Source organism: Carettochelys insculpta, chromosome 17 (genome assembly GCF_033958435.1).
Source record: "Carettochelys insculpta isolate YL-2023 chromosome 17, ASM3395843v1, whole genome shotgun sequence".
NCBI classification, from domain to species: Eukaryota; Metazoa; Chordata; order Testudines; family Carettochelyidae; genus Carettochelys; species Carettochelys insculpta.
The window spans coordinates 1310333-1333882 of record NC_134153.1 but is presented as its reverse complement, the minus strand read 5'-3'; the positions used below and the strand labels follow the sequence as shown (position 1 = coordinate 1333882).

The 23550-nt window shown below is 47.7% G+C and overlaps 1 protein-coding gene across 9 annotated transcripts in view; it reads right to left on the bottom strand.

Annotated features, from left to right (window-relative positions):
* Positions 1–10769: 10769 nt before the first annotated feature.
* Positions 10770–23550, bottom strand: part of LOC142022036 (CD83 antigen-like) — a 14605-nt gene continuing 1824 nt past the window's right edge. For 4 of the 9 annotated variants that reach the window (XM_075011465.1, XM_075011463.1, XM_075011462.1 and 1 more), the window contains exons 2-6: positions 22014–22085; positions 18367–18509; positions 17584–17797; positions 13635–13819; positions 10770–12197 (exon numbers count right to left, since the gene is read on the bottom strand). In XM_075011465.1, the coding sequence (XP_074867566.1) occupies positions 12141–12197; positions 13635–13819; positions 17584–17797; positions 18367–18509; positions 22014–22032 (618 nt within the window). In that variant the 5' untranslated portion in view covers positions 22033–22085 and the 3' untranslated portion in view covers positions 10770–12140. The remainder of the gene's footprint in view (positions 12198–13634; positions 13820–17583; positions 17798–18366; positions 18510–22013; positions 22086–23550) is intronic. The other 5 variants (XM_075011469.1, XM_075011468.1, XM_075011467.1 and 2 more) reach the window with 2 other exon arrangements.

The following is a 23550-nucleotide window of genomic DNA, read 5'->3' as shown; positions in this document are numbered from 1 at the left end:
CGCAGATTCTCCTTGAGGGTCTCTCTGAACTTTTCGGGTCTCTCTGAGTTTGCTGTCTTTCTGGCATCAATGCGGGGCTTTCCAGTTGTTTTAGAGCGGTGCAGCTTCTTGGGTCCCACCTTGAGTTTGGAGCAAACTAATGAGCGATCTGTATCGCAGTCAGCACTATGATAGCTGCGTGTCAGAAGGACGTTATCACGTTATCACGTTATCACGTCTAGTGATGACCACATCTAGTTGATGCCAGTGTTTCGAGCGTGGGTGTCTCCATGACACTCTGTGCTGTAACTTGGTTTGGAAAAATGTGTTTGTGATGCACAGATTGTGTCACGTGCAAAGTTCAAGAAGACGCTGTCCATTTTCATTCATTTTTCCCACACCGAAGTGGCCTAAGCAGGAAGGCCACGAGTCACGATCGGCTTCAACTCTCGCATTGAAGTCACCCAAAATGTACAGTTGTTCGCAAGCAGGTATTTGCGCTATGGCAGCACTAAGCATGTCATAGAACTTGTCTTTTACTTCCGGTGCAGCGTACAGGGTTGGAGCGTAAGCGCTGATCAGGTGGACAGAACTGGCGCAAGTTTGAAGTATGACCTGAAGGAGTCTTTCTGATCCACCCATGACTAATGCCACCATTTGTAGAAGGGTGTTTCTGATGGCAAAGCCAACACCATGCTTCCTGGGTTCTTCTTGGGCTTTACCCAGCCAGAAAAGGGTGTCGTCCTTTTCCTTTAGAGATCCCGAATCTGCGAGTCGTGTCTCTTGCAGAGCAGCAATGTCAGCTGGGACCATCTTCAGTTCCTCATTGATGACAGCGGTCTTTCGGGTGTTGCTGATGTCCTGAAGATCTTCAGTCAAACCGGTCAGCATAGTCCACACATGCCAGCAAGCAAGCTTAAAACTTTGATGGTTTCCTTTTCTTGCTGATTTTCTTATTGGTTTGCCTGGTGTTCAAATTTCTGTCGCTTGTCAGGTTTGGGAACTTTAAGCCTCATGCATGCAGTGAGGCAGGTGAACTGTGGCGGGACAGTACCCTACTGGCTGGGGGCTGCCCAGCTTGAGGCGGGCAGTGACTGTCTAGTGAGATGCGATGATGTCTCCTACCATCAAAGGCAACCCCTGGCGCTCGTTCTCTACGCCAATCGAGCAAGAGCTTATAACCAGTATCTGTTACCTCCCATGTTGGTTCAACGCTGTTAATGATGCTGGAGTACCTCTCCAGGCATGAGCCTGGGCAATTTTTTGGGGATCCTGGGCTGCCCAGACGCCAGTGTCCCCCTCTCGGCTTTACTGATATAGTCCAAAGGAGAGGATAACTCAGCTGCGGGAGTTGCCAGGTCAATGCCAGAAGTTGGCACAGAACCGCCTTAGGACTCCCCTCCAGATTTTCTGTCAGGGTTTACTCCCTTAGCCTTGCTGCTTCCCAGGATAACCCACAAGGCAGTGGGGTGGTGGGTGCAAAACTGGCTGGATAACCATACTCAGGGAGTAGTTATTAATGGTTCTCAATCCTGCTGGAAAGGTATAACAAGTGGGGTTCCACAGGGGTCTGTTTTGGGACTGGTTCTGTTCAGTATCTTCATCAACGATTTAGATATTGGCATAGAAAGTACGCTTATTAAGTTTGCAGATGATACCAAGTTGGGAGGGGTTGCAACTGCTTTGGAGGATAGGGTCATAATTCAAAATGATCTGGACAAATTGGAGAAATGGTCTGAGGTAAACAGGATGAAGTTTAAAAAAGACAAAAGCAAAGTGCTCCACTTAGGAAGGAACAATCAGTTTCACACATACAGAATGGGAAGCGACTGTCTCAGAAGGAGTGTGGCAGAAAGGGATCTAGGGTTATAGTGGACCACAAGTTAAATATGAGTCAACAGTGTGATGCTGTTGCAAAAAAAAAACATGATTCTGGGATGGGGCATTAACAGGTATGTTGTGAACAAGACACGAGAAGTCATTCTTCCGCTCTACTCTGCGCTGGTTAGGCCTCACTTGGAGGATTGTGTCCAGTTCTGGGCACCCCATTTCAAGAAAGATATGGAGAAATTGGAGAGGGTCCAGAAAAGAGCAACAAGACTGATCAAAGGTCTAGAGAACAAAACCTATGAAGAAAGGCTGAAAGAATTGGGCTTGTTGAGTTTGGAAAAGAGAGGATTGAGGAGGGGACATGATAGCGGTTTTCAGGTATCTAAAAGGGTGTCATAAGGAGGAGGGAGAAAACTTCTTCTTCTTGGCCTCTGAGGATAGAACAAGCAGCAATGGGCTTAAACTGCAGCAAGGGAGGTTTAGGTTGAACATCGGGAAAACGTTCCTAACTGTCAGGGTGGTCAAACAGTGGAATAAATTGCCTAGGGAGGTTGTGGAATCTCCATTTCTGGAGATATTTAAGAACAGGTTAGATAGATGTCTATCAGGGATGGTCTAGACAGTACTTGATCCTGCCATGAGAGCAGGGGGCTGGACTCAATGACTTCTCAGGTCCCTTCCGGTCCTAGCATTCTATGGTTTTATGATTCTATCCCACAGTGCCTTACCCCTGTTACTTTCTGGGGGTTTTGTACCAACAAGTTCTGGAGAAAAAAAAATTGCTGCAGCTGCTTGTGGGTGTTTGGTGTCACTATCCTAGAATGCAAAGCACTGTCCCAGAATTCAGAGCACGCACTAACCATGTGAAAATGAACAGGAAATCACGCCATTTTCTTGTGCACAATGCTAGCGCAATCATGGATCCTAGAATGCTTCAAGTCATTGCACACACTGTTACAGCAACTTCCCAGACTGCTGTGCACTTTTTCTTTCAACTACAAAGGGAGATAATGGCTGACGATGACGATTAAGATTTTGAAGAAAACATCACTCAACTGAAGTCCAGGAACTCACAAATGCTGGCTGCCCTGAATGTACTTCTGACAGTGAAGCGGTGGTTTTGGACTCATGAAACCAACACAGAGTGGTGGGACCACATCGCTTTGGAGTCCTTGGACAACCAGCAGTGGGTGCAGAACTTTCGCATCCGTAAGTCCACTTTTATGGAACTTTGTGATGTGCTGGCCCCTGCCCTGAGACACAGCAACACAAGAATGAGGACAGCTTTAGCAGTTCAGAAGCAAGTGGCAATTGCTCTCTCTGGAACACCCGACAGTTACCAGTCAGTGACAAATCAATTTGGGGTGAGCAGATCTACAGTGGGGGCCACAATGGTGCAAGTAGCCAGGGCACTGTTTTGGAATCTCCTGAGAAACACCATGACCCTGGGAGACATACAGGCCATAGTGGATGGCTATGCTGCATTGGGGTTTCCTAACTGTGGTGGAGCAATAGATGGCATGCACATTCCCATCATGGCCCTGGACCACCTGGCCTCTGAGTATATAAACAGGGATATTTCTTGGTGACATTGCAGGTGTTGGTATATCACAAAGGTCATTTCAGCAACATCAATGTGGGATGGTTGGGGAAGGTTCACAATGCTTCCATCTTCAGAAATTCTGGGCTATACAGAAAGCTCATGCATGGGACTTTATTCCCAGACCAGAAATACCACAGCAGCAATGTGGAGATGGCTCTTGTAATAGTGGGGGTCCTACTTATCCTCTCCTCCCTTGCCTCATGAAATCCTACACAGGAGCCTTGGACCACAGCCAGGATAACTTTAATGTCAGACACAGCAAGTGCAGAATGGTGGTGGAATGTGCCTTTGGCCATTTAAAAGCAAGGTTCAGATGCCTATGGACCCCTTTAGACCTTTCTGAAACTAATGTCCCCACCATAATTATAGCATGCTGTATTTTGCATAACATTTGTGAATCCAGGCAAGAGAATTTCATGAATGCCTGGAATTCTGAGATTGAGGCCATGAGCAGGGCTTATTCACAGCCACCTACAAGGCCATTCTCCAATAACCATGTGCAGGCAGAAGCAATCAGGCAGGCTTTGAAACATAGCTTCATAAATGATCTGCCAGACACATGCTAGTACTGTATTTCTATGTTGTAATACCACCATGCCTCCCCAAAATGGTTTGTGCTCCCCACCAAATGTGAATCAATAAATCAGATTGTGACTTTCACAGAAAGAATGCTTTTACTTGGCGGAAGGGGATTAAGCTGCAGGAAGAGGAATGGATGTAAAGAGAGGGTTCTTTTCAAAAAAGATGAGCTTCTGTGCCATTGGTCCCCTCCACCCGCACCCAGTTCCCTCTGCTGCAAGTCCTCTGCGGACCTTGACGTAATGGCAGGTAGCTGTGCTATCGGCCCTCTCCACCCCCACCCGTGTCTCCATGATGTTTTGTGCACCCCACCCCTCATAAGTACCAAAGAAATAACACCATGGTCAAAAGAATAAGTTTATTTTGGGGGGAGGAGGCGGTTAAGTGGCAGGGAAAAGAAGCATTAGCAAGGTTGGTGGCTCTTGGGGCTAGAGCTGCGGTTGGTCTTTGACCTCCCTCCCCATGTTCAGGGACCATGACGATGGGAAGTAGGCGATCTCTGTTCAGGGGACTCCGGGCAGCAGTGAGTGAAGCCCGCAGTACTGCAGTGGGAGTCCCTTGCAGGTCCAGCATGAAGGACAGGATCTTGGTTTGGTCGCTCATTGACATTATGAGCTTTGCTGCGTCCTCTCTCAGGTGCACCAATTGCTCTCTCTGGAACTCAGGCATACTCTGCCACCACTGTGCTGTGTCCCTTTTGCTGTCAGTGGTTTCTGCTTGAGCCTGCTCCATGGGCTGCAGGACAAGATCCTACTTGGACCTTCTGCACTTCCTCGCCCTGTCTCCCATGCAGGGAAGGCCTTCTGGAAAGTGAAGGTCAAAATTTAGGTACAATTCACACAATGCACTTACCTATGGAATAAATGGGTATCTGTCTATACTGTCAGTTAAACTTTCTTTTTGCAAGGCCACATAAGGCTTCTTAAGGACAGATTCAAACCATACCACAGAATCACAGGGCTGGAAGGGACCTCAGGAAGTTATCTAGTCCAGCCCCCTGCTTCAAGCAGGATCAACTCCTACTAAGCCATCCCAGCCAGGACCTTGTCCAGCCGGGACTTAAAAACCTCAAGAGATGGAGAATCCACCACCTCTCTAGCCAACTCATTCCAATGCTTCACCACCCACCTGGTGAAGTAGTTTTTCCTAATATCTAACCTACACCTTTCCCTCTTCAACTTCTGACCATTACTCCTTGTTCTGCCATCTGACACCACTGAGAATAGTTTCTCACCCTCCTTTTTAGAGCTCCCCTTCCCGAAGTGGAAGGCTGCGATTAAATCACCTCTAAGTCTTCTCTTCTGTAAACTAAACAAGCCCAAATCCCTCAGCCTATCCTCATAAGTCTTGTGCTCCAGACCCTTAATCATTTTTGTTGCCCTTCGCCGAACCTGCTCCAGCAAATCCACATCCTTTTTATACTGGGGGGCCCAAAACTGAACACAATATTCCAGATGTGGCCTCACCAGTGCCAAATAAATTGGAATAACAACTTCTCTAGATCTGCTCAAAATGCTCCTCCTAATGCACCCCAGTATGCCATTAGCTTTCTTGGCTACAAGGGCACACTGTTTACTCATATCCAGCCTTTCATCCACCAGAACCCCTAGGTCCCTTTCCATCGTACTGCTACTGAGCCAGACAGTTCCCAGCCTGTAACAATGTTTGGGATTCTTCCGCCCCAGGTGCAGGACTCTACACTTCTCCTTATTGAACTGCATCAGATTTCTTTTGGCCCAGTCCTCCAATTTATCCAGGTCCCTCTGGATTCTCTCTCTACCCTCCAACGTATCTACCTCTCCCCGCTAGTTTTGTGTCATCCGCAAACTTGCTGAGGGTGCAATCCAGCCCCTCATCCAGGTCATTAATAAAAATGTTGAATAACACTGGCCCCAGAACCGAGCCTTGCGGCACTCCGCTTAAAACCAACCGCCATCCAGATATTGAGCCATTGACCACTACCCGTTGGGCCCGACCATCAAGCCAGCTTTCTATCCATCTTGTAGTCCAAGGATCCAATCCATATTTCCTTAACTTGTGGACAAGAATGTTGTGGGAGACCGTATCAAAAGCCTTGCTGAAGTCAAGGTATATCACATCCACTGACTTCCCCATGTCCACAGAGCTTGTTACCTCCTCATAGAAGCTGATCAGATTAGTCAGGCAGGACTTGCCCCTGGTGAATCCATGTTGGCTACTTTTGATCACTTTCCCCTCTTCCAAGTGCTTCAAAATGGATTCCTTGAGGATTCCCTCCATTATTTTCCCAGAGATTGAGGTAAGGCTGACGGGTCTATAGTTCCCTGGATTGTCCTACTTTCCTTTTTTAAAGATGGGCACTACGTTTCCCTTCTTCCAGTCATCCGGTATCTCCCCCGATCTCCAAGAGTCTTCAAGGATAGTGGCCAAAGGTTCAGCAATGACCTCTGCCAATTCCCTCAGTACCCTTGGGTGCATTAAATCCAGACCCATGGACTTGCGCACATCTAGTTTTTCTAGATAGCTCAGAACTTGTTCCTTCCCCACAGATGGCGGCCCTCCACCTTCCCATACTGCATCATCTAGGACCGTCATGGGGAAGTTGACTTTGTCTGTGAAGACTGAGGCAAAAAAAGCATTGAGTACTTCAGCTTTTCCTGCATCATCTGTCACTAGGTTACCGCTATCATCCAGTAACAGCCCCACACCTTCTCTGATAACCTGTTTATGGTTCTCATGCCTGTAGAAACCCTTCTTGTTACTCTTCACATCCCTTGCCAGCTGCAGTTCCATCCAGTCCATTTTGTTGTGGCCATGGTAAGCTATTGTACACTTTACAAGGGGTGGGGAGAAGTAGAGGAAGCAGGCCAGTGTCCTGAAGCAAGAAAAAAGGTTTTCAGCCATTCCTGGAGCAATTGTCCCCAAGGAGCAGGGTCTGCAGAGTCCAGCAGCTGTGTGGCAAGGGAGAAGGTAGGGAAGGGTTCAATTCTAGCTGCAAAGGCAGCTGGGTGGAGAGAGATTCCTGTAAAGTGAAAAGAAATGGGGGGGCAGGGGGAGAGGCAGAGTTTTTCAGCCATCTGCCAGGCCAGGGGAAAAAGGCTTCTTGACGGTCCCTGGAGCAGCCCTCATCAGTTAAAAAAAAGGCCATGTAAAGGGGAGCAAACCCACGTGTGCTGGACATGCCAGTTTGCAGTAGCAGCATCTGCAGAGCCCAGCAGCCACATAGCAAGGGGGAAGGGAAGAGAAGGGTTCGATTCCAGCTACAGGGATGTCTGGGTGGGGAGGGATCCCTGTAAAGTGAAAGGAAACATGGGGGGAAAAGGGAAATGAGAGAGGAGAGGGCCCAGAGAGCTTATCAGCCATGCAGAGGTGGGGAAGACAGAGTGCCCACCAGCCACATGGTGCAGCAATGTGCTCCAGGGTGTAACAGTCTAACCAATATGGTTTTTCTACAGCCATATTGAGAGGCCTAGAGCTCTTCTGCAGCCAGAATAAAGAGCAGCAGCCGTAACTGTGAAGCTACAGGTCACATACTCACATTCCAGCTATAGTTCCGTATTAATAGTGTCACACCAGGCTGCTAAGAAGATGATCACATTCTAATGCCACCCACTGTCACCAGATCTCAAGATGGGTAAAGAAAATTTAGTTAATAGCATTTCATTTGGCAAGCAACGACTTATCGATAGTTGAAGTTGTGGAATCACCATTCTAAGGTGATTGTCTTCACTTTTCTACTGTTTTCTGTATAATCCCTGTCTGGTTTGTAATTGCTCCCATCTGTTGTATAACTAATTTTGCTAAGTGTAGATTAGTTAAGGTGGTGTGTTATGATTGGTTAGGTAACTGTTACAGTAGGTTATGATTGGTTAGTAAAATTATATTAAAATAATTGGTCATGGTACAGCTAAGCGGGACTCGAGTTTCACTACTTAAACTGGGATCCAAGAAGGAAAAAGCAGGAAGGAAAGAAGGAAAACCTTAAGGAGGACTCAACCCCAAGACCAGCACTGCCAGACCCTGAGATGCAGCAACCAGCATCCAGAGAGTGACTTTGTCTGTCCCAGCAGTGGAAGTCTGCCTGCCTGCCTTTATCAGGCCTGGTGAGCATGAAACTGTGTGCTTAGCATGTATTCTGCTTTCTTGGCAATTGTAAATAGAGAATACGACTATTACTGTGTAAGGCTTTTCCAGTGGCACAGATCCTGCAGACCCTCAGGGAGTTACACCCTGAGCCCTAGGAATTGGGTAAGGGTGGGAGTTTAAAATAACAGGGTCACACCCTGAGCCCTACGGATTGGGTAAAGCTGTGTGTCCCTGAGTGTGGAAGGGATAAAGAAATGTGTGGAGGTAACAAAGGGCAATATAAAAGGGCAGGGAGCATTGCAAATAAATCCAATCCAAACCCCCGTGCTTCTTTAGGTTGCCAAAGATGATTTCACCCTCCTAAAACGAACAGACAGCAACAAAGAAGAGATATTCATCCTGTGTGAGCACAAGACTGGAAAATTTGCCAAAATGCTGTGTGGCACCATGATACCAGATAGCTATGTGGTTGCCTGGCATGGCAAGGTGTGCTACCACGGAAACTGCAATAAGTCAGGCCTGCCCAAAAACCTCATGCAACAAATACAAGAGTGCCTGGATGAAGCCTTCGAGGAGATCTCCAAAAAGGAGAAGCGCTCCATCCCCAGGAATATTTACAAGCTTTTCTGCGGGCCACAGATCCATGGAAAACCTATACCACTAGTCATACCTCTGCCTATACCCAGCTGCAACCCACTTCTAGCATTCAGAAAAAAATACTCAACAGAACAGCTGGGCCCTGGGGGCTCAGGGACTGGTATAGAGGGGACCAGCGTACAGGGGCCTGGCTCCAGGTCTACTGTGAAGAGCTCCAGGCTGTTGGGACAGTTTCCTTGTGCCCCTTCTGGTGGCCTGTACTGAGGTGCCGTGGCCTCCCCCAGACTCAGAGGTGGAGGAGGCGACTCAGAGGCCCTGGTGTGAGGGTGGCGCCTAGAGCCAGAAGGGTCAGGGGCAAGGCACGAGGCCCATTAAATGCTGGGCCACCATGCCAGGAGGAGGCCGTTGACCAGGCTGCTGGGCGCCAGGGGCGGGGGGCCTGCTGCCACCCCGCCTGTTGGCCAGAGTTGCCCCCCAGCTGCCCAGACCAGCCTGGGCAGCCACAGATCAGGATGCCACAGGGGTACTACCCGGACCTACCGGGGTCCTCATGCCGGTGGAGGCCCCCTCCCCCGAGGCCCAGCCAGGACCAGAGAGACTGCCCGGGCTGGCTACCCGGGGGCCCCGGATGCACAAGGTCCCGGAGTTCTGCCGGACACCCACAGCGCAGAGGCCTCCGACCGCCTGGAGCCCCCAGTCCTGCCACTGCCGCACCACCCCAACGACATCGAGACGTCCGACTGGCCGGCGCCCCCAAGGGCAGACGACCCAGATGAGACCCACCCGCCGGGACCGGCAGACCAGGCCGACTGGGACACCTCGCCTGTGGAGGTAGAGGTAGGAAGTGGCCCGGGGACGCCCCCGCTGCGCCAATGGCGGTGTGTTGCGGTCTGGATCCCCTCTGCCAAGCTCAGGTGTGAGCGATCCACAGAGCCCCAGGCCAGGTCGTAGTGGAGTGGGAGGGCCTGTGACCCCGTACCCGCTCCCTGGTGGGGTCACCCCCCACCCCTCTAAAGCCACCCCCGGCTAGGGGAAAGCAACGTGACTACTGCCCTGCCCTGAACTGAGGCTGCTGCCCGGCTCTGGACTAAGGGCTGGGCTTCCTAGGACAGCGTGTGTGACTGCTGCCCTGCCCGGAGCGAAGGGCAGGCCTCTAACTGTTCGGCTGACCGTGGCCCCGCCCGGACTGTGGGTTGGGCTCTCCAGCTGCGGGCTGACCGCCAGCCGGCCCTTAAAGGGGACAAAGCCCTGGGACAGCTAGACCCGGAGGGTGAACTGTGTTGGCCCGCGCTGCCCAGAGCGGGCACTGCCATAGGCCAGGGCATTACATGGCCCTTTTCCTCCTCTCCATTGGCCTCCTCCTCCTGGACCCCAGCTCCTCTCAGCTCACCCTGGACTCCAGACCAGGGCCTCCAAAAATGTCAAAATGAAGAGTGAGCAACGTGCTCAGGTTTCCCCCAAGAAGAACATGCAGCTGTTCATAATAGCGGCTGCTCTTTAGAGATGACCAGGACTACTGGTTGGCTTCCTGGACTTTGTGATACACCTGCCAGAGTTTTTTCACCTTCAGCTGGCATTACATACAGTCCCAGGAGTGACCTCTGGCGATCATCCCGCATGATGTCTTCTCAGATACTTCCGCATTTGTCTTGGAGACTCGAAGTCTGCTTGCCACTGATTCATCTCCCCAAACTGCAAGGAGACCCAGAACCTACCGATGGCTCCATGCTGGAATCTCTTGTGACCCTGGGAACTACTAGGCAGATCACTACCCTGAGTGCTCAAGAGATGGCTACCAAAACAGTGCAATGGCTACAGATGCGCTCTGATGCAATGGGTAACAGAAATTTTAGTTTCTGGGAGCACCTTATATTTCCTGGGGTTGCTAGTGATGAATTCAAATTCGCGAGCTTCCTGTGACCTACTTTCTGCGTATGTGGAAAGCAGCAGAGGTGTAACCGGCCATACATGGCAGGTAACCACATAGCTTTGTGTGATACATACGGGACACTTCTGGAGACTAATAAATTTGATTTTAAGACATGCTGCTTCCACATTGGCCTTTATTCAAACATTTAAGTTCGAACTTCACGCTACACCTAGCCACTTTTAACTGTGTTAAGACATTGATATTAGTGCTCCCTAAATTGAGCTATTTATAAATTGAGTATTTATAGTGAAGACAGTCATACTACAATTAAACTAACTGCCTTAAATTTGAATTTATCTTGTAGTGTAGATGTAGCCTAAACAGTAAATTAAGAAACTGACAGCATACACTTGGGGTTGGCAAATACCTGTTCAATGACTTCATTACCAGTTGAATGGCTATTTCACAGATTGAGGGTTCTGCTGAGAGGACTGGCAGGCTTCTTCACTTTCAAGTCAACTAGATACTCCCGGAGGAAGCAAACCATAGACCAAGAATAGGAAGTGGCAGATGGGTGGACAGTAAGACCCAGGGGTGCCCCAAATCTTCAGGTGCCTTATGCCCCTGCATATGGGTTAGGACAGCCCTGCCATGCTGGTCTCTCAGTTCTAGGTCTTCCACGCCCAGGCACCATTTGGGGGCACAGGGGGGAGGTGACACATTCAAAGACTCCACAAACTTGACCTAACATGCAAATAAAGTGGTACTGAATCCCATGAAAGAAAAATACAGAGAGGGTCTTGAGGGAAGCAGGCTAGCAAAGAATAACCCTCAAAGCAGAGTGCCTCCTCAGCAGCTGTCCCACTGCCCTGGGAGAGTGCTGGGACCAGGACTGAGATGCACACATGCCATGGCTCACCAGTTCTACTATGCAGGTGCATTTTAAAACAATACACAGAACTCTAAGAAAAGCCCCACAGCCTGCGTCCCACAGAGAGCAGATGGTAGTGCTCTCATTCTCCACTCTCTCCAGCTTCTTCTCTGTAGATCACATTTACTGCCAGCCTCAGGGCAGCTGTGAAGAGTGGAGTGGAGCTATAAAGGGGCCATACATCCCCCGACACCTGAGCTTTGTACTGGGACACTGAAGGCAGAGACAGCGTTTTCCAAAAGGAAATACTAAAAGCAGGCTTATACCTGCCTGCAGAACTTGCATTTCAGAAAACACTCCATAAAGGCCAACTTCCCTCTTGTTGTTATTGTGTTGTATTAGTGCTGGGCTCTTTTTAAACAAAGACCAAAAGACAGTCTCTGCCCTGATGGTCTTGCAATCTAATTAGAGCCCAGGACCAATCACCTGCTGTATCGAACAAGGGAAGGACTCGGGAAAGGAGACAGGAACGAAGTTGGGGGCATACTGCTGCAGACAGTGGCTATGGGCAAAGTTAGTGGACTTGAAGTCATTCAAAGCTGCTGTAATCATTCAAGCGCTGACCCTATTTTCAGTGCTAAAAGTTCAAGTTGCAAATGCAGCTACTCCAAGTTCCTGCAAATAAGTTCTAAGTTTTCTGTCGAAGAACCAAATCTGTCTCTTCCCATCATCTTCTCCTTTCTTCCTTAAAAGCTTTCTTCCACTTTGTTCCTTCTCTCTCTTCTCAGAACGACGACAATCACCTACAGAGAAACATTAAAGCAGAAGTTATTAACTCCTGAAATTACAGTGTCAGCCTTAAAGGCCACATTTTCAACTGGCCTCTACTCACCCTCAGATTCTGGGAGTGAACATATTTGCACATACACTAAACTCTTTCATATCCAGCATTCTGTTATTCAGAACTCTCAAATAGCCAGCATTTTAACCATAAGTACTTTTCAGTTACATTTTCCATAAGTACAGTATAGTGAAAGTAAACACAAACAAATACAGCAAATACAGTACAAGTTTATAGGGTACAATACTACTGTTGTTGGTAAATAAAGTACTCTGCATATAGTTTTGTTTGTTTTCTAACATCTAATCTCGTATTTCTTTCATGTAATGCCTTGCTAGGTACACCCCTCTATTCTCCAGAATATTTTAATCTCCATCAACCTCCCGGTCCCAGGGCTGCTGGATATGAAAGCGTTTGCTGGATAGGAGTGTTTGCACAGGCACATCCAGCGGCTGATGCCTAATTCCTCCATTTGTAAATGCAAGTTCCCTTTTTGTTTACATTGCGATCCCACGTTTGAGCAGCTAGTCACATAGCTTGGCATTTACAATACGAAAGGCCGTCTTTAGAAACCAGAGCCCTCCATTTGAGGCTTGCCTCAGACCATCCTTACTCCGAGTCAAAAAGCAGTCAAGTAGCACTTTAAAGACTAGCAAAATAGTTTATTAGGTGAGCTTTTGTGGGACAGACCCGCTTCTGCAGACCATAGCCAGACCAGAAAAGACTCAATATTTAAGGCACAGAGAACCAAAAGAGTAATCAAAGTTGACAAATCAGAAAAAAACGATCAAGGTGAGCAAATCAGAGAGCAGAGAACTATGTCTTGTTTCAGTTTGCTGCTGGGACTCACTCAGTTTTGGAGTCTGGATTAATGAGGGCGAAAGTTTCACTACTGGGAGACAAAATTATTCTGCAGCAATGAACCCTGGACTCCCTCCCCACTTGTCTTTGCTATGCTCACTCTCTCTCTGACGCCCTTTGGCTGTAGTGTAGCACAAAGGGGATAAATACCTACTCACACGGAGGAAAGCAAAGTGTATTCAGCATAGCCCTTTTCCCACCTCTCTCCAGGAGGTGCCACCTCCGGGGAGACTCAGTGCGGAAACTGGGGCTGGCTGAGCAGATTTGCTCTGAAGTTGCTCTCTGTCTGCCAGGTGATTCCAAGTGCAACATGGTTATTCTGTTCTCATATCCCATCAGAAGGCAGCTTCCTTTGCATTCTCCTCTTGTCCCAGCCAACTGGAGAGTCATTCCCAGTGGGGCTTCATGTCCTTTGGCCAGGACTCCCTTGCAAAGGGGTGAGATGAGAGCTCTCATTCACAAATTGCAGCCTTGAATCCTATCTTCCTTCCCAGGGCAGCTGGCCCTATAAAACCCTCCAGGCTCCACAGAGACTCACCAGAGTGAAAGCAAGGCTGAGCAGCCCTTTCCCCAAGTTGAGAGCCAACATCCCCAGGACAGTAGCAAGAACAGGAACCGGTTCCCCCCAGCAGCAGGTGGAATTTGGGCTCATGCTGCTTCCTTGTTCTGAATCCAGCAGCACAGTTTCCTTGGGTACTGTGACTGACTGATGGGTTGAGCACTCTGAGAAGACAAAAGGTCAGGCGCAGCCTGTGTTAGATGGGCCTCCTCCAGCCCCTGCTGCTCACAGCTAGACTTCCTGCTGGGGGTAAGAGGGGTTTGCTAAGCTGGACCGTAGATGGGACTTCCACACTCAGGTTGCAAACTGCCACAATTGTATCTGCAGCCCCACCTCTAATCACCACAAAGGGATCCGATGGCTCGTTATTCATGAGTACATAAAAAAAATAAAAACAAGAAAGCAGTCACGTAGCACTTTGAAGACTAACAAAACAATTTATTAGGTGATGAGCGTTCATGGGACAGACCCACTTCTCCAGATCAAAGACTTACCAGAACAGACTCAATATATAAAGCACAGATGTCCAAAAATTGTTATCAAGGTTGGCGGGGGAGTTGTGGTGGGGGGAAGTTAAGAGTTAGATAAAAAGTCGAAGTATGTAAAAGAGTCCTTATAATGGGTCAGGTAATTGCTGTCCCTGTTCAAACAACATGTTAATGTGTCGAATTTGAATATGAATGTTAGTTCTGACCATTCCCTCTGACACATTAACATGGGGTTTGAACAGGGACAGCAATTACCTGAGTGAGTCCCAGCAGCAAACTGAAACAAGACATAATACTCTGCTCTCTGATTTGCTCACCTTGATCATTTACATACTTTGATGTTTTATCTAACTCTTAACTTCCTTCCCACCCCCCCCCACCCCGTCCCTCTGCTCTTCTGATTTGCCAACCTCGCTAACAATTCAGGGGATTAGACTAGATGACCTCCTGGGGTCCCTTCCAGTTCTAGGAGACGTGTAAATCAATGATAGTCACATAAACACCATTCACTGACCGCTATTCTTACCAACCTGCTTCCAGCTTCCATCCAAGACACATCACAGGATCCGCTGTCTACAGCCAAGCCCTAAGACACAACTGTATCTGCTTCAATCCCACCAACAGAGAAAAACAAACACGATCTTTATCAAGCATTCTTAAAATGTAATTACCCACCCAGGGAGATAAAGAAACAGATTGACAGAGCCAGACAAGTATCCAGAAGTCACCTGCTTCATGAGAGGCCCAACAAGGAAAATAATAGAACACCACTTGTCATCACTTACAGCCCTCAGTTTAAACCCCTCCAGCACACAATACACTATCTACAAGGTATCCTGGAACATGATCCTTCCCTCTCTCACACACCTTGGGTGACAGGCCAGTCCTCTCCTACTGACAGCCACCCAACCTCAAGAAAATACTGACCAGCAGCCACACACCATGCTACAGAAATACTAACGCAGAAAACCATCCCTGCAACAAACCCTGTTATGAACTCTGTCCACATGTCTACACTAGTAACACCATCACAGGACCTAATCAGGTCAGCCACACCATCAGGGGCTCATACACTTGCACATCCACTAAGATGGTATATGTCATCATGTGCCAGCAACGCCCCTCTGCCATGTACAATGGACAAACCGGACAGTCTCTGTGCCAAAGGATGATGAACATAAATCCAACATCAGGCTTTGGAATACACACAGATGCACAGGGGAACCCTTTAACCTCCCCAGACATTCAATACTGGATTTTAAAGTAACCATTCTTCCTCAAAAGAATTTTACCAAAGGATCACAGAGAATTCTCAACTGGGATTCATTTGCAAATCTGACACATTTAACCTTGGTCTGAACAGAAACCTTAATTATCTAATACATTACAAGGGCAATTGCCCACCCTTGGATATTCGCAGGAATGGAACACAGCCAATTCAATATATTTCATTAACTGGTCCTATTAGTGTCAGGTAATCTTTTTTTCCCTCTTCTTTTCACCCTCCTCTCCCTCTGCCCTGTTATATAAACCACCAGTTCTGTTTTCCCCGTCCATTTCTTTTATCTGAGGCAGTGAGTTTTACCCACAAAAGCTCATGACCTCATACATTTGTTTGTCTCTAAGGTGCCACAGGACCGTTTATTATTAGTGAAGTTACAGACTAACATTACCACTCCTCTGACTGTTCATTGTAATGAGACTTCACAGCCTGAAGCCATGCTACCAGGCATGGTGCTAGATGTCACAGCTACATATGACCAGGCCAGGTCACTGCTTAGATGAGAGAGAAACCCAGATGCGGCAGGAAGTGGCAGTGGTGATGATATTCTCCTTCCGAGTCCGTTTGCAACCCATGCTCGGGATTAGATGCCGCTTGACCCTTTTCTCAAGACCACGGGTGTTTGCCTTCATTTCCTGGCCAAAGACCAAGGCAGGAAATTGCATTCTGATTCCCTAAATCCTCGCCTTGATTTTCAGATGAATTGCGTATTTGTTGTGCATGGAAGAGTGACATCTGAGTTCCTATACTCGTCTACACCGTCTGTCAAGCACATCGTATGACAAGTTACAGGAATTCAGAAACGTGGTAATACTGGGCAATCACTTCCTTTACCTGGAACCCAAATCTAATTTCTTCTGCCTGCCCCAGGGCACTTTCACAAGTCAGCCATGCAACAAACAAAGACACTGGGCCAGATGTGACTCACTCATTTCAATGACGTGGCACTCACACGAGGGCTGAGCTGGGCCGCTTGGGAGACAGTCCCACAAAGGAGTTCAAAGGCGCTTCTCGGGGAGGGCACAATCCTGCGGTGCAAGGAGCCAATCACAGGCTTCTTGTGTTTGGTGATAACTCACCCTCTCCCACCTGCATCCTTTCTTTACTTTTGTACACTGATAGCTTTGAGCCTTTGCGCAATGCTCTGCTCCAATCCTCTGGTTTAACGCTTTTAACCAACATTTATGTATTGAAACATGCCCTGAGAGGTGACTCTAGCAGTGCTCTTATCACACCCTGCGCCTGTGTGGCTAGCTATGCACGAGCACAAGGCCTCCAACCTTTTTGGGTCCAGATGGAGAGTAAAGGCAGCACCTTCCCCCTGGGAGCAAGTGGGCGGAGTCAGGGAGCTGACCAGGCACGAGGGAGGGAAATAACTTGTTTGCTTAATAAAATGATTACGGGGCTGGAGCACAAGACCTATGGGGAGAGGCTGAGGGATTCAGGCTTGTTTAGTTTACAGAAGAGAAGACTGAGGGGTGATTTAATAGCAGCCTTCAACTTCCTGAAGGGGAGCTCTAAAGAGGAGGGTGAGAAACTGTTCTCAGTGGTGTCAGACAGCAGAACGAGGAGCAACGGTCTGAAGTTACAGAGGGGGAGGTGTAGTTTGGATATTAGGAAAAACTACTTCCCCAGGAGGGTGGTGAAGCACTGGAATGTGTTACCTACACAGCTGGTGGAATCTCCATCCCTAGAGGTTTTTAAGTCCTGGCTTGAGAAGGTCCTGGCTGGGATGGGTTAGTGGGGGTTGATCCTGCTTTAGGCAGGAGGCTGGACTAGACGACCTCCTGAGGTCCCTTCCAGCCCTGGGATTCTGTGATTCTGCTTGGAAGGTGTCACAGCTCAGTTCCCCCTTCCCAGATGCAAAAGGGGGAGCAGAAGATCACAGGTGCTTCCTGGGCAGGCACATCTCTATTCTGCCCCTTACTTAGGGCTGAACGTAAAGTCTGTCCAGCGTGTCGACACTCCAATGAACTGAACAGCTGTCTGAATGCCCTTGAGCGTGGGTGATCACTGATCAGTCCAAACCTTGCTAGCTAATTTAGCCCATTGCCTTTGGCTGAGGGAGCGCACAATGGCTTTTTTCAAAGCTCTCTTGTATCCCTGTGATGTTTGATTGCGATTCCAACACTGAGTTAATACTGTGCTGCCACCTCACCTGATACCTGCAGGATGATGTCTGCCTGCTGATTGAAATGCCCCACTCTGGCCCACAGGGAACAGCGATAGGCACCAGAGTCTTCCGGCTGGACCTCAGGAATGACCAGGGATTGCTGCACATCCATCAGGAATTCCCTCTGTATCCCTGAATACACACGTGTGTTATTCTCATGTCTCCGAATCAGCCCCATTTCCTGACTCTCATTGGCTACCTGCAATTCCCCAACAGAAGCCTCATTAGCATGGCAGACACTGATCAGCGATGAACAAGAGACTTACATTGCCAAACGTCCTAGGTCCAAACATGCTGACTTCCATTTTTGTGCAAACGTTTGGATGAGCAACTGTGATCATAAAAGGGCGTGACCCCGTTTTATGCACACAAATGCCATGTTTGCTTGTATAAATTTGGTACTGGGTCACGCAGTTAGCAGAGTGGAATATTTCATGCGAAACAGGCACAGCTCAATGGGAGACAACCTGCTGACATGGCCCCCAAAGCTAGAAGCTAGAGACAGAGATGGGGCCTTTACTGTTGCTGCAGTTGTATGGAAAAGCTACGCCTTCCTCCAAGAGTCACAAGGGATGACAGAAAGAATCACTTCCACAGTCCCTCTGTGTCAATTCCTTTACCTGGTCCACAATTCGTGGCTTGTGAAATAATGGAGGGAGGACAGGATCCCAGGGAGACATTTGCGGGGTTTTCTGGCCATGAGAGGTTTGAAACATACTGTGGCCCAGAAAGCTTGCAACTTTCCAAGACTGTTAATAAAACGGTTACCTTGTACCAGCCGATGGCCCAGTAGTTGTGCATCTCTCCAGGAGCAGTGGGACATGGAAGGGTTGCTGTTTCCCCACACTGGACTCTTACAGACTCAGCTGCCACAGCTGTTCTTTGCAGGACAAACCATAGGTGACAAAGAGCTAGAGATGAGAGAATCAGGGTTATGAGTAGCCTGCTACCCCCCATCTCACATCATAGTCTCAGGACAGACTTATTGTGAAAACTAGGACTTTAACAGGGTTCAAAAAAGAAGTAGATAAATACACAGAAGGTGGTCTATCAATGGCTGTTATGCAGGACAGGCAGGAATGGTGCCCCTGGCCCGTTTGCCAGAAGCTGGGAATGGGCCACCGGGGAAGGATCACTTGATGATTCCCAGTTCTGTTCACTCCCTCTGGGGCACATGTCATTAGCCACTGTCAGAAGACAGGATACTGGGCTACAGGAACCTTTGGTCTGACCTTTAGGGCTGTTCTTATGACAGAAAACACCATGGTGCCTTTCCATAAATCCAGGGTGTGCTCACATCTTGAATACTGTGTGCAGATGTAGTTAGCCTGTCTCAAAAAGATATATTGGAATTGGATAATGTTCCAAAAATGATTAGGGGTTTGGAATAGCTTCTGTAAGAAGAGATCGATAAGACTGGGCTTTTCAGCTTGGACAAGAGACAGCCAAGGCGGCATGTGACTGAAATCCAGAAACTCACGACCAGTGTGGTAAAGTAAATAAGGAATTGTTCTTTATTATTTCTCATAACACAAGAGCCAAGAGTCACCATATTTAATATAAAACAAACAGAACGAAGCATTTCTTCACATGACACACAGTCAACCTGTAGACCTCTTTGCCAGAGGATATTGCGAAGGGCAAGTCAGTAACAGTATTCAAAAAAGTAGTACATAACTTCATTGAGGACAGGTCAACTAAAGGCTAGTAACCAGCATGGGCAGGGATGGTGACCTCGCCTGTCTGCCAGAGGCTGGGAATGGGTGACAGGGGATCAATCACATGATGACTACCTGTTCCTTTCACTCCCTTTGGGGCACTGACAGAGCTAGGTCAGTAAGAAATGTGCAAAAAAAAAAAAAAACCACGCTGCTAACTATGCTCGTCTTTTTGCTGATATAGCTTATTTTGTTCAGGGAACAAATTTAAACTGTACTGGCAATATAGTAGCTTATATCTTTTGCTAATATGAGCTGCATCTCCACTAGGGGGGTTTGTACCAGTACAGCTATACCACAAACACCTTCTAGTGTAGACAAGGCCTAAGTAAAAAAAATAAAATTGATCAAAATGAGAAGAGACAGATGTTCTGTTTCAATGAATCTGCTGGAGTCATGCTACCAGCACATAGCAAAGGAGTCTCAGATACCAGGGAGAATCAACAAGAAAGTTATCATTTCTCTGACACACGGGTGAGCAAACTTTTTACGCAGCAGGGCCCCCCCCCAACCTGTCTAATGTAACCCAAACCAATGGAAATTTCAGTTATGTTCATACAAAAAACACTTTTGGCATGTGTAAAAAAAAATAACTCTGTAGAATATAAATACTTTATTAATCGGCATATAAATGTGAATACAGTAGTCCCTCGGGATACACGAGGGTTGTGTTCCACGCAACCCTCACATATCCCGAATTCTGGATAAGTTGGGGGAGCTTGGACAGTGGATTGGAGCCAAGGGGTTAACCCTGTGGTGGGTTAGGGCTGCAGGCGGGGGTGGAAAGGGGGAGCTGAGCTGGGGCGTGCAGGGGTTGGAGCTGGGTCTGCAGGGGTGGTGGGCAGGGGCTGGAACCCGAGCCGTGTATCCCGCACCATCGCCTGGACCCCAAGCGGGGCTGTGATACGCCGGGAGTTAGGAGCTCCATGCATGGGTTGGGACTGAGCTGGGGCCATGGGTAGGCTGAGCCTGGCGGGGGGGGCAGGGGGTTTTAGCCCCCCTAGCTGCTTACAGGCAGATGGGGGGCTAAACCTCTTCCCCCTATATTCCTAGAGTGGGACCACTGTCATCTGGACACCAGTGCTCCTCTGGGAAGCGGGTTTTAGCCCGCCTGGCTGCCCGCAGCAACAGGAAGCTAGGTGAGCTAAAAGTTCTTCCCCTGCCTTCCCAGTGTGGTGCCTAGTGGTGTTCTGGGAAGGCAGGGGTGAAGGGATCTACAAGTTGTGTGAAACTCACATTAAAGCAAGTTTTGCGCAACATGAAGATGCGTAAAGCGAGGATTTTGTATACATACATAAAAACAGTAACAGATTTCAACCTTTTCACGAGATGGATGAACCTAAGACCCAACAGCAGCCAATCATGCTGCATCCCCCACTTACGAAATGTCACGCCTCCCCATTGTGCACCCCTGCTCTGACAGGTCTTATACTTCATAGAAGCTAGTATCGCCATCTATTTTACATACTTCAATGACCCCGTGGTCTCTGAGTGTGTTTCAACTGTTAAGTGATTTATCCTCACAACATCTCTAAGAGGTAGAGAAAAGTACATTATCATTTCACAGAGACTAATCACATGCAGATCACATAGGGAGTCTGCGGCAGAACAAGAAATTGTATCTTGGCTTTTGTCTACACAGAGACTTACAGTATGTCTACACTTTAAACTAGAGGTGTAAACTCCCAGAGCATGGAGTCAGCCCCACACTAGCTCCAAGTGAGCTAGCGTCCTTGAAACAGAGTGCAGCAGAGCAGTCCAAGGAGTGAGTGAGGGTAGCTAGCCAGAATATGCACCTACTGTCTTGCGGGGATCACATTCAGGGCAGCTAGCCCTTCCTGCCACACTAGCCCTTCCTGCCACACATTCTACTGCAGCTACACTCTATGTTCAGTATGTAAGCTCAATCAGAGGTAGCACGGTTGTCTGCTTGAGTTGAGAATTATCACTTCAGCTCAAAATATAGATGCATCCAGAACGATGACAAGCCAGGAAGTACATCTCTATCACACACTTGGCTGTTACACACTAACTGGCCGCACAGACCATGCTACTATGCAATAGGAGCTCCATAACGTAAAACAATAGTGCCTTGAATACACTGAATACATCACAAACACTAACATATTTAGTCTACCAGCTTCCCTGGAGGGAGCAAAGTATTATCCCCATTTTCCAGGTAGAGTTACAAAGGCTCAGTGAGATTAAGCAGCTTGCCCAACATCTCAGAGTGAACCTATTGTACAGCCAGGAACAGAACCTAACTCTTCTTAACTACAAAATCATCTTATGTTCTTCTTTAGCAGACATCTGGGGCACTGGATCTTTCTCCCTGTGTATCTAGCATGTTATTGGCACTGACAGGATGCAAAAACAGTAATAATAGAGGTTATCAGAGGAGAGGCTCTGATTCAACTTGGTTTTAAAAATAAATTCTACTCCCTTCCAAGGTATAGCCTCTCAGACAAGCAACAACATTTCTCCAACATTCCTCCAGGAAGTGAATATAAGCAACTCAACTCATGATCCCCCAGGAACTCTTTTTAACCTTGTCCTGATCTGCTTCACTGTCAGTCCCTCATCTTACTGGAACACACAGCTTGTTACAGAGCTCACTTCCCACCCTCATGGCACGGAACGTAGCCAGGAGCAAAAGAGAAATTAACTCAGGTGAATGAATGCCGAATAAGGACTCACCCAAGGGCAGGCTCTGCATGGTCTGGGCAGCTTACAGTCGCAGTAGTACCTGTGCCCTCGACGCTTCCTGTTCTAGAAATGGAAACAAGTGGGCTTGGCTCTGCAGAAAATGAAACCTAGTTCTTCTTCAAATCTTGCTATGCAACACAACACAATAGCTGGAACTCTGAATACCACATAGCCTGAGCACAGGGACACAGGAATGGGCCACATCTTCATCAGGCTGTGACAAAGTATTTATTATATTGTAATGTGCATCTCTCTAGGGCCTACTCACACTGCTAGAGCCATTATTTCTTCCTTTGGGACTTGGGCAGCCATTGCTCTGCTCCTACCATAAAGAGTTTTGTCCTCCTCCATGTTGCTCACACCCACAAACCTGATCATTAAGGTCAAGTCAACAGTCTCCTCTATCAGATCTCGCCTCCCGTGGCACTTTTCACGTGCATAGGAAGACAGAGTTTGTCCCTGGAGAGATTACATGTAGCGTAAGACAAGGCACAGGAAGTTAGTATGGTAAGAGGAGGGAAGTAGGAAGGAAGGACAAGGCAAGCTCATACTGGCACACAGACAAACTTGAAGTTTGAGCCTGTGTCCTGTGAAGTCAATGGGAGTGCTGCCCTTCGCTCACTTCGGTCAAGCATTTGTTTCTAGTCTGAACTAACTAGAAAGTATTTTTCCCCTCCACAATCAATCAATCAATCATTTGATAATATCAGCTCTTCTTAAGCACCCCTCAACCTGGCTGGCTGATTCCTGGATGACATCCCAACACAGAGATACCAATTCTGACTAGTAACAGAGAGGAAGCCGTGCTAGTCAATACACTGTCAAAACAAAAAGCAGTCAAGTAGCACTTTAAAGACTAGCAAAATAATTTATGAGGTGAGCTTTCCTGGGACAGACCCGCTTCTTCAGACCGTAGCCAGACCAGAACAGACTCAATATTTAAGGCACAGAGAACCAAAAACAGTCAGCAAGGAGGACAAATCAGACTACTTGACTGCTTTTTGTTTCAATTCTGACTAGCGTCTTTGGGTAACATAGTAATGCAATAACAATGAGAAACAATAACAATAAATAACAACAATAAACAAATTGCAATAACAATAAGAAACAAGGATGGGCAGACAAATTAGTAAATCTTTGCCCAACAACAAAGTACAAATAAATGTTTTTATATAGGACAGAGGTTCTGGCAAAGTCTTGTACCTCCAGTATCCATGACCCAGGCCCTAATTAAGAGTCTGAAACAGATAATCCTCCCACTCACCCATGTAAGAGAAACAGGCAAACAAAAGTGTTATCCAACCCTTCATTGATGCAAGAAAGTTGAGCTCATAAATGGGCATGCTGACTCGTCTACCTGCGCTCCACTTTGTAACTGACCAAAATAACATTTCAAATCAGATTACAAAACAGAAGACACGACTTTCAGCTTTTTAGTTTCTGATCTTTCCTGTATTAGCAAGGGAGCGGCCAGAGAGACAAGCTCCAAATCCCAACAGAGGACTGGAGCTGAAATGTTTTTTCTCAG